Source organism: Hesperophylax consimilis, chromosome 16, assembly GCF_061612785.1.
Source record: "Hesperophylax consimilis isolate HC1 chromosome 16, BYU_Hcon_1.0, whole genome shotgun sequence".
NCBI classification, from domain to species: domain Eukaryota; kingdom Metazoa; phylum Arthropoda; class Insecta; order Trichoptera; family Limnephilidae; genus Hesperophylax; species Hesperophylax consimilis.
Window position 1 is genome coordinate 24,131,126 of NC_142851.1, and position 18,364 is coordinate 24,149,489.

At 33.2% G+C, this 18,364-nt stretch overlaps 1 protein-coding gene across 1 annotated transcript in view; it reads left to right on the plus strand.

Moving 5' to 3' along the window:
* The first annotated feature begins 3,799 nt into the window (after positions 1–3,799).
* LOC149416910 (uncharacterized) overlaps positions 3,800–18,364 on the plus strand; it is a 256,816-nt gene continuing 242,251 nt past the window's right edge. Inside the window, exon 1 of the mRNA XM_089641045.1 lies at positions 3,800–4,226. Within this exon, the coding sequence (XP_089497171.1) occupies positions 4,203–4,226 (24 nt within the window). The 5' untranslated portion in view covers positions 3,800–4,202. The remainder of the gene's footprint in view (positions 4,227–18,364) is intronic.

The window sequence follows — 18,364 nt, forward strand, 5'->3', positions numbered from 1 at the left end:
ATAGAAAATTTATGGTAAAAAGGTGATTTCACAAAAAATACCCCACGCCCCGCATTGCTGTAAAAGTATGAAAACTTAGAGGATCGTTTGCTTGGAAATAAAAGCAAATTACAACCAATTTTGTAGCAATCTCTTTATTTTAGAAAACACGAAATAATCTGTTTATCAAACACAATAAAAATGTTGTTATTTTTCGAAATGTAAATATATAATATACCTAATACAAAATCACTATATTATAGATTTCGGCGAATTATTTCGTAACACGACCTACTTGATTGAATATTATAGTCAATGATGTTTATTATTATAACCATCCATTTGATTTAAATTTCATTGGTATTTTTGCAAAACAGACTTATTCCAACTGAGCGTTTTGTAATTACAAAAAACTTATACAGGTGTTAAATATGTGATTGTTTGTTTGTGTTTTTTTTAACAATAGATTATTTCAATAGTATTCGATTTGGATCATAAAATGTAAAAAAATATTGAAAACTAATAAGATGTTTTTTGTTTGAGTCGCAACCAACTAACTCTCTTGGAATAAGCTGATTTTGATATGCCAAAGCACAACTGACAGATATTTTCATACAAAGCAAACAGGCGGCCATTTTATGATGTAAAATGCTGTGTTGTTTGAAATGGAATAAGATTGTTTTGATTGACACACAATTTTAAAATTACTTTTCCATGATAATAAGTAACTTTTGCAACATCGTTTCGCAAAAATATTGCGCATAAATAAATGTATTTAGAAAAATATTGCACTAATAGATCAAATTTGAACAAAAATTGGAATAAGCCTGTTTTGCGAAAGTACTCCTCATTTACGTGTTACGAAGAAAATTAAATTTTCTTTCCAACTTAATAAAATAATAATAATAGTTATTATAATGTTTAGTTTCTGAAAGTGCCAATATGCAAAACAGAATTGATTTAAAAATATATCGTGAATAAGAAGTAGGTGCCAAAGATAAACACGATGACATATTTCGATTACGCCATATTTTTGGAAAAAAATCACCTCAGCCTTTTGTTTCATTTCTTATAGGACAACCCTCAAAAGTGATAAAATTGTAATTTCGGTAGGTGCTTGCTACTTTTTTACCTGTTTTATTTTCCAAAAAGTATGTCATATAATTAGGTAGAAATTTTATTAATCCCATGACCATACTATGTGTTTGTACTGAAAATAAATTAATAGATATATGTAATAACTGTGCCGTTGTAACCATTGATTTATTTGGTATACAGTTGGTAAATTATATAAATGTTTGTATGTACATTTTATAAAAAAACGTAATAAAAACTATTAGACTGAAGTAATTGGTTTTATTGGATCCACTTAACCTAGTTCGAATCGGTACAAGATGTTTAAATAAATTGGTTTATTGGATTCAATTCATTGGAAGAGATTTTTACCCCCGTCACGAGTTTGCCCTCAATTGATTTGGGGTGACATATTATGGTTTCGTGTTTCTTAGATTTTATATTTTACCTTTATAAAAACTCGTAATTTATTTTTTTCAATCCACTTGTATCAAATTATATTTTGTGATAACCAGCTTTCCTATATTACAACGAAAATGGTTTATTGAAGATTTTCTTTGTTTAAAGCTATTGCTTCCTTTCGCATTTATTTTCAAGTTTAAGAACACATTTTTTTAAAGATATATATATATAGACTGGCGCAGATCCGTGAAAAATCATGGGATATTATAGTTGTACAATTTGTGAAGCTGAAGTAGAGACCGTTAGAAATTTACTATTAAAATTGTTAGTGAACTTTAAGAGTAAACGGAACATAATATGTTTTAATCTACGCGTTCATAGACGGCGCTGATTTAATTATTTTAAGAAAAAACACGTTTTGAAAGTTGCGCTTTAAAATATTAAGATGAATATTCTTGTTTGTGTATGTATGTGTATACGTAATATGAATGTAAGTAAATAGTTTTGTCGGTGTCACATCACTATTCGCAGGTCACATCACTACTGTAGGTAGTGAGATTATTATTGTCTGGTGATCTATTGAAGGAACAACTCGAATGTTGTCCTCGTCAGTAGTCATTTATAAGAGTCAAAAGTGTTTTCCATAATCAATCCTCAAAATACCAAGCCAACTGTATGTAAAAAACTCAATTATTCAAGAAATGCATTTAAAAATAAATTAAATTTGTGTATATTATACAATAACGAATCGGTGATTTAATCTAATATTGTATTTTTATGTGTATTTTGAAAGAATTGAGTTTTATATGGGTAAAACTACACATTCAAATTCATATTACGTGTAGGTATATAAGTGCAAACAAACAATTCATTTTAACATTATAAAGCACAACTTCAAAAACTTTTTTTTATTAAAATAATTTAATTAGCGTCTTTGACGAATGCGTAAATGTCCGTTTACCCTAACAAATTATTATTCAGATTTAGATCTCTCAAAAATCTAGATTTATCAAAAACTTAAACAAAAGACCTTTCAAACATAGAATTTTTTTATTAGTTACTAAAATAAAATAATTTCGGTCCACACATGTTAAATGAGCTAAATTTTATGACGGTAAAACAAAATATATATTTTAATATACTTCTTTTTATACATAAAATTAAAATAGGGATGATTTCTAATGAACTGAATAGAAAAATAAATTACAACCACTGGACGAGAAATGCAAGGAAAATCAGATTGCCAGCAAGAAAAAAATCAAGCACCCAGAAATCTCTCATGTACCATGCCGTCCAACTGTATAAAAAAATCCTGAAGGAAGTTACTGAGATTGAAAAGATGGTTAAGTTTAAAGAGGAATTGAGAACACCTATTTTCCTTAAATATTGATGTTTTTTCTTTTTTTTGTGGCAATACATACTTACATTTAAATATTTAAAGATCCATTGTTTGCCAATTACTGTATTTTTTTGTTTTATTATGTTTCTAAAACTATTAGCACTTTGTGAGATTATTAAAAAAATACCTCTTTTTCTCTTATCTGATATGATTTAATACTTATCAGTTGCAAATTGTAAAATTCAACGTTCATTGAATTGATTGTTATCCACAACATGTTATAAAAGTATTGATCAACGAAAAAAGTAGCTATTACACATAAAATCTAATTTTTCAAAAACAATTCATAGTTAGTTCACCGAAAAAAGTTATTTAAGTAAACCGTATCAATAGTTTTTATATTGGTAGCTGTTGCATACTTAATAAAATATTAAATCAATAAACTCCCAATCGACACGCGTTTTGTTCCAACAAAAGAAAAACATTCGACTTATAGAGCTTGTTAAAATAATTGGCATTTAGATAATAAATTACAACGGTACCAATGCAAAATAAAATCAATTCTTGACCTACCTGCGTAAATCGATATAATATCTAGAACAATCAACCAGAGTAGGTACATATATGTATGGCAATATGAATTATTATTAAAATTTTAACAACCAGTCTCAAAATTGTTCCGCCATTGTTCCATCACACTTGAAAGATGAATTCGTCCTTTTCCCGCCAGTGCCTGTGGTTTCGGTGAATCAGCTGCAATGTTTGATCGGTATAATAATATGTATATAAAACATCGAACACACCGGCACCCGATAGAAAACCTCAGTATCGAGTCACGATACACCCGAGTAAAAATTGCTCGCAAACACAATGAAAGCACACTTAAATGAAAACACTTTTTCACTAAGCCGCATAATTTGCGTGACCTTGCTTTTGTTCCTAAGTCTGGTTAGAACAGCGCGCTAAACAAAAAGCAGCGAGCCGTTAGTTAAGGCTGCGAATCTGACGACGGCGTACATTATAGAACGGTACCTAATTATTATAAATCAACCATAAAACTTTAATTTAGGAACATAAATGAACGATCTTATATTTATTTAAAATTCGTGTATTTTACGAACATTCCCGCGGTGTTCTAACGAGTGTTCGCTCCTAACTTGAATTTTGACAGTCTGACGTCGGTAAATATTCGAACGAAAAAACAGTTGGGATTTTTTCTTTATAGACTTAACCTCAAAATTGAAACTTTATTAAATAATAGTAAAGCGATGTTTTATATGGATTAATATTTGTGTTTGTGCGTTATCAAGTCTTTTTGGTTATTAGTTTGACATTGTAGTGTTGTGTTGTTCTTTTATTATCGAATAAAAACATTGTTTAAAATAAGTGTTGTCAACATTATTTCAAGATGAGCAGATTAAATCAAATGCAGGTAAGACCAGAACCTAATATAAAAATGTGATAAATGTTCATGAATCAGCTTGATAATTATGTTATGATTTTGGAGTCAGTTAATACATAGTAAATTACTATTCCATTTTTGTGCGGAGGATTAATTGCGGTCAACACACAGATAGAACCAATATGTAAGTGAGTGTATGTAAATTGTACATATCTCTTGAAAAAATGAAGAAAACACTGGGGAAATCGATAATCCTAACTGTTTCGTAGCGAATGCGTAGACAAAAATACTATCGCATAATACCTATTTCACCAAGGTAAATGTAGATAGGCAATAAACACCTATAATCGGGCGTGTTTACATGCGTACCTTCAAGGAGTGTTCGAAATGAGTAGGCAGAGAGGATATATGTTAAAATGTAAGGGGTTTTTTGATCCGGTATCGAGAGTTTCGATTCTTCTGCATCCTTGTAACATCTGGCACAAGTTTTTCGAGTGTCAGCACTTTCTGATATTACCATTTGATTTCAACGGAATGGATGCAGGTAGGCATAAATATCGAACCAATGCAGTTTTCCTCGTGAGTAGTCAGGGAGGATGGACCGCCACACAACTCTGTCTTGGCATACACTCTGTTCTTCATACATCGTCTCATACATAATCTTCTGTTTTTCTGGCCCTTGAAATGACCCGACACAGGTATTTGATTCACTTGATCGTGCCTTCCGTCTCCCATTTTTTATCGTTCACTTTCATGTCATGTTTCTTATTTAATTTATTTTTTAATTTTATGTAAAAAGTTTGTTGGTACAATATAGGTTTTAAGTATTATTTCGCAATGTTGGGGATGTGTCACGGAAAGTTGTTTAAAGATGGCCACCGTGGTCGAGTGGTAAGACTCTCGGCTAGCGAGCCGGAGGCTGCAGGTTCAAATCCCGGTGTGCGTAAGTAATTTTATTTGATCTGCAATGCACATGTGCTAAATATATTATTGATGACAATCAGGCAGGCGACACATTACGCAACATGGCTTAGCCTATTTCAGTATATCGCTCGCCATGCACTACCAATGGGAATGTATGGCGAGCGATATACTGAAATAGGCCAAGCCACGAAAATATAGCTTGGTAAAGATCACGCTATATTCTCGTGGCTTGTGATAGCACAGGCTTCAGTAGACGACACATCACGCTATACGCACCATGGCTTGGTTTATTTCAGCATATCTTTCGCCATACACTACCAATGCGAATGTATGGCGAGCGATTCACTGAAATAGGCTAAGCCGTTAAAAGACACTCGACGTAATATATATTATTGAAATATTAGTAATTTTATTCATCATAGTGCTGCCATTTGTTACTATTATTTATTTTGATTTTTACAAATCATTATGTTAAAAGAGGTTGTATTATTAAAGTTCATTTACAATAAACATTTCATGACTGTAATATTTATAAATTAATTGTTTTTAAAATCACTAAACGAGGAGTTGTTAACATTTTATTATGTATATATAATGTTTATCTTAAAAATAAAGTAGAAAAAAGGGTTTTTCTTTTCTCGCAGAAAAATCTCTAGAACGTTGGGTTCAAGTGTCATCACTTTCCAATGTAAAAGATCAAGGTCATCACAACTATTTTCAGCTTGCAACGTTAATTTCATCTGGAGATATGGATATTTAAAATATCTATACTATAACTGTCGTGGATGAGACAAGAAAACATTAATATGGTTTAAAACATGTTATTTTATGAATAAATAAAAGCCAATGAAGAAAAATTGTTTATTTATTTACATGTATTATATATGTGTATATAAATGTTTTATTTATTTACATATTTAAGATAAGTGTATATAAATATGCTTTTGTGTTTTCCTTATTGTTTATTCAATTGTTTTTGCAGTCATGGATGATCTTATCAACTTTCATTGGTTGTTTCACAATGTCTATTCTTATTTCTGACATCATGAAAACTTTTTTCTTCTTTTGACAGGTTTATGACTCACTCTTCGAGCAATGATGCATTTCATGCTTCAAGAGTTTATAAATTGTAGTTATCCGATAATCTGTTCAAAAATAAATTGTCATTTTATAATTCAAACTATTATATTAGACATGACTGCCTTGCAATGTTGATGGAATGTACTTACGGATACTTACCCATTTCAATAAAATCCCAACTAATATACTGGACATGACTGTTTTGCAATGTTGATGAAATATACTAAGGCATACTTACCCATTTCAATAAAATCCCAACTAATATACTGGACATGACTGCCTTGCAATGTTGATGGAATGTACTTACGCATACTTACCCATTTCAATAAAATCCCAACTGATTTACTGGACATGACTGTTGTGAAATGTTGATGGAATTACATATTTCAATAAAAATAATTATAAAATTTTAATTGAATAATGTGTCGATGAATCGTAGTAGTATGATTCTTAGGCACTTGGAAATAATTCGTAATTTGTGTTTATTAATAATAAGTCAACAATTTGTAACAATATAATATTTATAAATAATTCTATGAGGCCTGGTCGCATTTTTTTGACAGTTAAAATTACTTTCTAAATCTCTTTAAAAAATGCATTAACCTAGAAATTATTTTCGTAAAACTGCACTTATTTCATAATACTCGCCGTTTTAGAGTTCTTGCTGAAATGGAGTTGTTCTGTTATGTAGTAGTTGTAAAGTAGCATATAGTAAATATGTCTAATTTTACGTAAATACGAAGAGCTAGTGTAAAACTGAAGAAACTGACCAAATTTCAAGACGCCAGAGATTCGTCGGAAAGTTTTTGGTTTTCTCACCTCAACTTTTCTAAACACAATAGAAAGTTATGCATTTATACATTTTTATGGATGAAGAAAAGGTTATACCTAATAATGAAAATACCACTTGGATATTTTTTTGTAGCGAAATTTACGTGAGTCGTACTTGTGTCGTATTCGTCTGCGAAGGGAGATCTATTGTAGCCTAATGTACAATCCGTAAAGTGGTTTGCAATTAGGAACATAAACTGACTACAGAATAGTATGCTATAATACGTGTCCAAGGCGTTCAACGCACAACTGGGCATGCGCACATCGGAACGCCCTTCTTTGACGTTGGTAAGTTTGGAACTGTAATTATTCAATTAGCTTAATTATATGAAATAAGAGAATTCTCGATAGACTTCTTCATGGCTGCCAGGACGTTAGTATTATACAGGGTGACTGCATCTCAAATTATTAATATCGGGTGCCCTCTCTTAAATGGGAGGCTGACTGTCATGGGGGCAGTGCTCAGCTCATCCTGCACACTGGAGCCCAAAACATCTCAGAAGATCATTGCGCTCGTTCCAGTCACACAACTGCCTTACAACTGTCTTACTATGTTCGCACTGGCTCCAAGAGTTGGAACTCTTCTGCAGTTTCACATAAAAAATACTAATCAAACATAAACTTTGTTTTTTTTTTACATTATGCCCTGAAGAAAATAATTTTACTCGAGACCTTAATCATCTTTGATGATGTTCACTGGTGTTACACTAATATTATACGGGTTAAGTTGGGTTGGGTTAGGAATTTTTTATGTTCCTTTTAATGTTGTGACTAAGCTATTTTAGTTCGCATTCTTCCTTTTATATTATTGATAATTGCTTAGTTTTTGGGAATTTGACCAATAACTTCTACATTAATCAGTATTGTAGGGCATTTTGAGAATGTTCCTATTAAACCATATTCCAAGAGCTTCATCGTTTCGTGTGATGAAAGTTAGTTCGCTAAACTCATTTGTTTTAGATTTATCTCTCATCCACTTTAAATGTTACGTCCTATTCCTATTATAATTGCTTCCTGTTGTTACTTATTTAGAAAGTCTACTTGCATTTCATCTGATTACAGTTCATTTTAAAATCGTCGATGTTAATCAGTCATTTCTATCAGTTAATCTGTCCCCTTTCCGGATTTTGTTTCGCGGATTCGGCAACTTCCGGCGATTCAATCATTGTTTTAACGAACCATGTCTAACAGTAGCTCATGTTCAAATCGAGGAAATCACCAATGGTTTATTACTTAAAATCTGAAGTATAAAAGATCTGAAAGAAAATATCGTAACCCTTTTTATGGTGTCATCTATAACTTGACGTCGAATTCCTCGATCATCATACACCCTCATTTATGGATGTAGAACATCAAATACTTAAATATGTTATCAAAAATATGGTCCCTAAACACTTTATCATAAATTAAATTCTACTTCACTACATAAATAATACAAACTAACTGCTAGTTTGCGGGAATAATCGTCCATATATTTTTAATGACCATATAAAAGAAAGTTAATTAAAGAAAATTAGTCTTATAATAATCACCATTATTTCGAAGAATCCAAATAAAAGTTCACCCATATCTAAATCACTGTCCTCATAAGTCACTTCGATCAGTAAGAAGGCGTCAGAAAGATCAAAAAGCATCATTTAGCTGCACCCGTCCGTCTAGACTCGTTGTTTTGCACTGGAAATTATTACATTAAACTCTCTTGTAGAACCATCATTTTTGTTTAACAAACCGTCAGTGAAAATATGTTCACCATACCATAGCCGGGCTTTCCAAGTGAGTATTTGGAAGAATTATATCTACTTATATTTGAGGAACAGGTATAGCCAAATATTGTAGTGCCGATGAGAAATAGCACAGAAAACACCATTATTGAAAAAATTTAATCTATTCCGTCATGCCTTCAATACAACTGAAAAACAATACACTGAAAGTTGTATTCGAGGTGAAATACCTGGGCGATGTCATCACCGCGGATCTCAACCAAACGATGAGGTTGTGCCAACCCTATGGATAGAATGCTATTCAACGCATAAACATAAACACACAAACCTATACACTACACTACACGGGAGACCTGTGGATCCACTATACGCAAGCACAATGAAATGCCATAAGAGTTCAATGGAACAACGCATACAGACAATATTATTTCGGTTATCGGAGTCTTGCACCGCCAGCTAAAAGTGTACATCAGGTAGAGTAAATTGTTTTTATGCTACAATGGGGCATAAATCGACCAACTCCCAATGCAATCTTCCCTCCCAAAATAATGCTCCAATAAATGTCGCAATTTTTTTAGCGTTCATTTATTTCTTTGCTTTCGTATTTATAAAAAAATATATTTTATTGTGTGTTATTGTGCATTGCACACAACCCTTGCACGTGGACCCGATTAAAATAAAAATAATTTTCATTATTATTATTATACAGCGTAGGTATTATTTTGATTTCTTTCATGCTTTTTGAGTCTGAACTGTGCTCTCAGAGATGTCACTAAATCTTGAGTGTCGTCAGGTCGAATTGGGTTTTTTGCTCAACCGACCATGTAACAACCGACATCCTTGCCCTAGTATACGGAGCATTGAGCAGGTGGTCACTGAACCGTTCAACCGATAGATAGTAGAACCAAAGGCAGATATGGCATAGAAGCGGGCCGACTGTCGCCGAACTACCACCAAACTTCGCAGATTACCAAAGAAAATTACGCGCTTGGTTTGTAGGTAAAAACAAGGGCTGGACGACGATGTGCTTAAATGCGATTCGCGGTACTACCGTAAACGATGTTAGGCAACACATTTGTTTCCACCGTTTCATATTAATTAGTAGTTCTGTGAAAGTAGACCTCGTCTCCAAAAAATTAGAATAAATCAAAATCACAATTTCCTCCGAAGTCATAAGATTGTAAGTAGGTACTTAAATACCTACCTAATTAATTATCAACCATGTTACTTTTTTATTTCAAATGAGGATTTATGCTATTTTTTAAATAAACGTACGTACGTATATTGAAAATATAATATGAATATTTTTATAATATTTTAAATATAAATATTATAAAAAATAAATATTTTTTAAATAAACGTACGTAAGTATATTGAAAAAAAAAATGCGAATAAGAACAAATAAATACGCCGATTTCACATTTGAAAAGATGATCTTTTTATGTTACATTAAAACGGCCGCCATCTTGAAACGGAAACGGAACGTACAAACAAATTCACAGACAGACAAAATGCAAAACGGTCGAGTTAAATTGGGACTTCACAATGTTCAGTCAATATAATGTTTTTTAACCTATCTCATTTGATTTTATTATCTACGGTTCAAACTGTTGTTTTATCGTTATCTCCTCAACATTTGATATTGCAGTTGTCTAGTCTTCGATTCGAACCCGGAAATGAAATCAATAATTATTGCTCCACTGACCGCCTGACACGTTGCTTCGCATGCGATAGGTCACACTTTATCTGTTAGATTTATGATTGTACCTGCAAGTTTAGATGGTGCATGCTTAACTGACCGAAAGCATGATTATTTTTAAACAAAGGGTGTATTACATTTAAAATCAACCTTCTCTCTTTCAGTACAAATATTTGTACTTCATTTTTAATTCGATTAGAAACCTACGTAAACTGGAGTTCTCGGAGCACGAGCAAGCGAGCTGTGGCCCTCCTTAATTTTTAGAGACTATTATTGATCCTATTTAAAAAACGTACGTGTGTACTGTACATAGGCACATCGTTGCGCTTATAGGAAACTTCTTTAATAAACGTTTTAGTTACGGTGGGATTAAAAATTAAATAAACTTACACGTAGTTTTTTGTGATTTTCTTTTCTAGGAAGTGAAGAAAGAATTGGGCAGCTAAAGAATGAGGAAAATATTATTCTCACTAAATCACGAAATACGTTATCTATGGTCAGTTGTGTTATTTACCGAGAACGGTCAGAATTTGATTCCGACAGTCGGTTGATAGCCGCTACTTTTAGCGCGTCCTCCAAGTTGTCGTATAAGCTGTCAATATGCACGACTTTTTGGATAATGTCGTTCGTTATTCAAATTAACTGGCTTAGTGGGGATGAACTAACTAAGCTATTAGAACTGAAAGAAAACGTATAAACGATCCATAGATTTATATCGATATTGCGACCGTGCTCGAGAAATCGGTACAAAATTATCGGTAGTCACGCCTATTGATTCGATATTGTAAAGTTATCGATTTCACTGTGCTGGTCCCCATGGCCGTGAAATTTGAGTAGCGACGCAATTGCATCTTATTGCTGTAAGATTGAAATTGCTCCGTTGCATCAAATGCCTGTTCCAAATCCATACCCCTTTATAATTATTACCCCTTTCCATACCCCTTTATATTTATAATTATTTATTTATTATATTTCCCACAACAGCAGGAACACAACTCATTCACATACATGTAACAGCTAATAAATACTTGTCAGGAAATAAAGAGAAAATATTATAATGCATGAAGATAAATTATTTTATGACGCCAGCGAGTAGATAAATGTTTACCTGTATGAGTCATTTCTAAATATACCTTCAATAAGCATGTGTTTTAAAACCACGGTGGTGATAAATGGTTTAATTCTGTAATAATAATTATTAATAACTATTGTGTTCAATTACTGCTTACAAAAGAATACATTATTATGGGAACAATGATTTGAATCTTTCAACTGTTAGCACTTTACCTACCATTAACAATGGGTTCATACATATGTATATAGATGTGTATTGTTATGGACATTATTGTGGGAATCTGTACATACTATTTTCGTACGATATTGTAAATATGATATATATCTGTATAAATAAAATGCGGTGTCCGTATTTATGTGCCCTATTGACTTTGGTAAAATATGGCGTATGTGATGAACGAAGAAAGGTATATACGGGGAATGCATGACGTGGAAGTGAATGGTAGATGAAATCTCGGACACCCGAAGAAGCGTGGCTCGATCAAGTAAAACAAATACTTATATGTGGTAAAATTTGGCTTATATGATCAACGAAAAATGGTGTATAAAGAGAATGTATATGAATGGGAGAAGAAGTCAAGGGGGGCGTGGCACGATTAAGTGAAAAAATATCTTAAAAATTAACTTTTAAATTTTTTTAAATAATATTATTTCCACCTTAAAAATGAACCTAGTTTTCAGGTACACACTAGAATTCACAACCTCAAAACTTTACTCCAAGCCATTCGCAACCCTGAGCAACGCCGGGTACCCGTCAGCTAGTTCTAATATAAAATACACCTTTACCCAGCTTCTGCCTTCTGAGAATTCTACCTGATCTTTACGATTGATACCAAGTTTAACGTTTGCCAATTTATTATCACTCGCACAGAATCCTGAGATGACACCGGTTTTGAAAGCACACCTGAGGATCATAGATAATAATAATATGTGCGTAGTAAAGATGAAATGTCTTGGGATTAAAACCACTGCTTTTACTACTACATAGTATTATATTTATCAAGCTGATAAAAGATTCACTTATCACGTGATATTTACTCCAATGAAACTCAATGTAATATTGGTGGTACTCTATTAAATTTAAATTTAACAGCCTGAAACACCAATATAAATTGAAAAAATCTTCCGGGAAAAAATAAATGCCGCCGACGGGAATTAAACCCGTACCTTCTGATTGCCGGTCAGGTGCACGGAACCACTGTGCTACGTCTGCTTATTTTCAACCGCCAAATACTTCAATAAATACTAGTATTTCATTCAACAATTACTGCTGGAATTTATATATTAATACTTATGGTGAAAGAATATTGTATTTCTAAAATCAACTGTAAATATTTCAATACATTTTTAAAATCAACTGTAAATATTTCAATACATTTCTAAAATCAACTGTAAATATTTCAACACATTTCTAAAATCAACTGTAAATATTTCAATACATTTTCAATGCATATCGTCATATTTATCTTTTTCCACATTAGTTGTTGCAAAGCGTTATAAAATCAAGGTTTCAGATTAATTGCAAAAAATAAATTGAAGACAACGCTCATCCGTTCATTTCTTAATACCTTATAATGGATATTTTTCGATTTCCAGTTAGTTACCTTGGAGAGCCGATTCAAATTCAAATTAAAATTAGATCTTAGATTGATTCTTGGAATTAGTACTACTTGTAAATGAATTTGATAACTAGCCTCAAGGGCCATTGATATTCAAGTATTCATATTTATTGAATCCAAATGTATTATTTTAATAATAATATTTGGCTAATTTATATAGCGCCATTTTAGTGGAAAATCACCACAAGAGCACTGTACAAATATATTTATTACATTGGCTTATAACTAGGATTCATAATAACTTGTGTCTTACATCTAAAACTTATGTCTAGTGACTTACGACCAAGGTCTATAACATATATATATTTACTTATTTATAACTAACATACTGACATTTAAAAATACATTAATAATCGCCAGAAGATTGAAGTTCTATTATATTAGGGTGTTTAAAAATTAATTTTAGAACACGGATGCAAAATGCGCCCAACGGGTTAGTTAGCTGGAATTATAAAAAGTATGTAATAAATTTATGAGTTATGAGTTTTTTTTGTATTGAAAATGTTTTCATCCTTCCTGGAATGATATCATTCCAACTAATTGTCAGTAAATTATTACATGTCATGAATTTTATTTGTTTCCGTAATAATTTTTTTAAATGATCGATGATTGGTAGAACTGAAATCAATGAATCATATTTTATGCACAAACTGCAATACCTAAATAAATATTCATTGGACGGGTGAAATGATATAACCGTTCTAAACCTATAGACGTATTATAATTAGTTGAAATTGTAAGATAAAAAAGTGACTCCACTTTGGTGGAGGTTGTATCCATATACTATCCCAGCAATTTAGTAGACCTAAAACAATCGTCTGAATTTGACGTAATCCTATATCGAAACGCCTTACTGCCGTTTGTTTGCGTAACTGCAACATCTTCGTTTCCTTGTTCTACCAATATTTCAATTAAAGATACTCCGAGGAACAATCGTCATTGATCGTTCCGGCATTGATACATAGTAACGGAACATATAAATGCGCGCCCAACATCTGTACAAGGTTGAAATTTGTTACATGATAACGGGTCGACTTATACGACTCGTTCGTGAGTTCAACAGCTGGTTTTGTAAAGATTTGCCGATCTCTGTGTTTCCTCCCTCCTACGTCATAAGTCTCATGTTTACTCCTTGATAAAAAGATCCTCCGTAAAGCATCCCCAAAGTTGACTAAGGCTCTGAGGGAAAGTTAATGTTAAAAAATAACTACGTAGTAACTTTTATCGAGAAAATGTGTTTTAAGCAAGGATAGGTTTTGACTAAGGCTCTGAGGGAAAGTTAATGTTAAAAAATAACTACGTAGTAACTTTTATCGAGAAAATGTGTTTTAAGCAAGGATAGGTTTTGACTAAGGCTCTGAGGGAAAGTTAATGTTAAAAAATAACTACGTAGTAACTTTTATCGAGAAAATGTGTTTTAAGCAAGAATAGGTTTTGCCAAAAAATTAAAGAAAACGTCACCTTTCTATTTATATATACATTGTTTTGACTAACTAACCACCACACCGTTTCCCACAGGGATAGGCAGAACGGACGGACCGCCAAACAACTCGGTCTTGGCACACACTCCTTGCCTTATTCACATTCATGTATCGTCTCGTACATACTTTCCGTGGACTCTTGATATGGACCGACTCAAGTATGTGATTCACTTGACCGTGCCATGTCTTCCTCAGGCATCCCCGACTTCTGCTACCATTCGCATTTGCGTCATATATTATCCTTACACTCCTTTCTTCGCACATTTTCTCTACATGCCCAAACCGTATAAACCGTCCCTTTCTTAATCTTACTCCTTACGCTTACATCAGCCTTGCACTATTTGCGGATCTCATCATTTCTCACACGATCATGCATGGTTTTATCACACATACGCCTCAGGGATCTCATTTCTACAGCATTCAGTATTTTTAATACATTTAATAATTTATTATTGAATATTTGAATTTAAAAAAATTTAAAATTAAAATGGAGTTGAAAACTTGATAACAATTAAATATTTAAAAAAAAAAACACGTAAACTGTTCCCCTATCTGCACCACATACCTACTCGTACCTCCGCTGATCCAAATGGAACGAGGTGAAACCTCCGCCTGTGTGGGCTACCTACTCTATTTTATATAATTAACATACTTATAACTCAATGTCTTCACCTATTTGCCTTCATATGGTATGATATTTCTGCGGTGAGGTGAGTTCCGACTCCTCTGCGTGTCATTGGCAATAGTTGGCCACACATCACGTGTTACCTTGTGGGCAGAATATGTTTCACTACCTGCTGTTTTATATCCCGACAAATAATACCTATTTATCGTCCAATTCTCGCCTTGCTATCAATATAATTTTCATTCAGATAAGATAAGGTAGAACCACACAAAATGGTCTAAAAATAAACGCATGTATCGGTACAGGAATTTTATTGTAATTTTACCATTATCAATGTATCGTGAAGAAAGTAGTGCATTTTTGTATTTAATCACAACAAACGAATTATTTTACTCCGAGTGCAGTTGTTTTCTATCGTGCTTTAGAATAATTATGAAGGATTGCTATGTTTTGAACAATCTTGTTATTTAGCAGAAAGATTATAGTCTACCGCAATATAGCGGCAAGCGTTTTTTGTGGGAATGATTTTCGGGATTTCCCACGAAGACGTTTTTGAAATTTGTATTAACAATAAGCAAAAAATCTGTTTTTTTTAATTACAATGATGTCTAAAACTACAAAATCTCTTGAGGTAGTGAGCTCTGGCGTCATCAAATTAGTGCTGTCTGGAAATACAATATTCAGAAACTTTAAAAAAGATGAAAAGAGACCATAATTTTTTTAAATTTTCAGTAGGTAAGTTAATAAGTTGGGTTGAGACTAGGGTAAAATGTGATATTAAGGATTGTAAATATATCTGTATTCGCAAGTAATTTTGTATCGTTCTTCTTTATTGCGGATAGAAAACACATCCTATAAGTTGCGCAGGAACTAAAACCAAACATCAAAGAACAACAAACACAAATTTTTCAACATATTCGGATCGACTAAGTTGAAACCGTTTAGCCATTTCGAAGTCCGGGCCCTTCATTCGTCGAAGCTTTGTTTTCCTCCACATTATACACAATCCGTAAAACGATTTGGTGCCTACCTACTACTCAATGCCTCCTACAGGCTTAGTGAAACAGCAGCGAACTGGTAATGCATGGTAAATATAGTTATATATTTTTTTAAAGTCCTATTGTGGTCCTTCAGTGGCCTTATTTTATTCACAACTATGTTTCATTTTACTTATGTATCATTTATATTTTTCCACAGGTGAATCATTTCATGTTTTTATAATTTTTACTGATATGGAGGTGGTCTGAATAGATCCCACGCGCATAGACCAAATGTTTATTACACAAGCTCTGAAGTATCACATTATTCCTTTGACGGTAGACCAGTAGTCATAAAGTTCACCAACAGCTTGAGCGCTGGCAACGTCTCCTTGTTCCACCATATGAATCGCTGTTTCTCCATCCTCTTTGCATTTTCTTATTTTAATTTTTTTTTAATTCTCACCAACATGAAGTAGTGTATATCAATTATATTCGAGTGTATTCGATTCCGTATATCTTAACTTTTATTGAAAGCAAACAGTTTAAAACCGCGCTATGTATATGAGTTCCATAAAAAACATCGGACAATCCTTATACTGTCACTAGACCCATTGAAGATTAGATTCAGATTAAAAAGCTGCCCTCATAGCGTATCGTAGTCTGTAATTTGGTTTTCAATCAGAGGAATCGTTTTAGATGAGCTCGTAGAGCAAAAATTAAATATTGGTACATATGTTTTTCATTTGCGAGCACTACCAGATTGTGATTCTAATACAGGGTACAGTAAAACAGACAGTGCAGTTTTGAAGGGCTGATACATCACATCCCATGTGGTGGGGATAGGAATCTGGAAGAGGTCTCATTGTGTCGGGAGGATCGTGCCCTTTTCAGTCATCATAATGGTTTGATCCGGACAATGCCCGGGCTTCGCCGTCCGCATGTTTCTTGAAAATAACCGTTTTTTTTGAGCCACCCATCGGGCCTTCCAGTTGCAATTTGCGACTTCTTCTTGTGGGGCTACCTGAAAGAAAGTGTTTTTAAACATCGGCCTCACACCTTGGAAGAACTCAAGGATTGAATTCGGGAGGCAATCACCGCTCTATACCCGTCAATATGTCCCATGTGACATCAAGATGTCATCTTTCGGAACTGATGCATAAAACGGCATAATGTACCTAATGAAATAAAATAAACCCCATGTCTGTAAGTTGAGCCGTTTCTTTTAATAGCCCTTCAAAACTGCACTCTCTGTTTTGCCGTATCCTGTAGTTGTGTTTAGTAAAAGGTTTTATACAAAACATTTACACGTAAATTTCTCGCCAGGTCAACGGAATTTTTAAACTCTACCTTGTTTAACGTCCCTGTGGGATACCTTACTTTTTCATTTATTTGAAACACGCAGTATGTATCTATTGACGCAGTTTTTTTTGAGAATATGTTGGGTCCAATAGGCACTGTATGTCCGCCGGGAAATTTCCGTTGCCCGCGGGGTTCGTCCGCCTCTGGTAAAGCGGGATGGTGATTGGAGTGCAAACGCATTACGGAGAGTACCACTTGATCGGCTTTGAGCGTATCTGGCGATCAAACCATTATTGTTGGAAACGTTCATGATTGATGTTTGTGAATACATGTTATTTTACTGGTGCTGTAACCTATCATTTAAAAAAATGTATGCGGTCACAACCGTCCTAAGCCGGTAGGACTATGGCGTCCCGTGTGTTTTGCGGTAGAAGGGAGTGAAAAGAGATACGGGAGGAGTGGGTTTGGAAATTCCTGGCTATTCGGTTCTGGTTAACACGGTTCGAGGCATTTCAAACAATGTTTCGTTTCGGAATTGTGGTTTTGAACATGCCAAAAAATTAACTTATTTTTAACAATATGTTAAATGACAGACACAATTATTATAGTTCTACAAAACAACCTTAGATTTCTATGTTAAGAAACAAAAAATATAAATTTTTCAATTTCAAAAAAATTATTTTAATCTTGAAGCTGTAGGTAAAAAAAGCAGTACATATTTCATGAGGCCAGAGCTGTATGATATATATGGAGTTTTTTAAAGAAAGACAAACATTCTCGAGTTACAAATAACCTGAAAATATTTCAAAATCTACTACCATCACAGTAAGCGAAA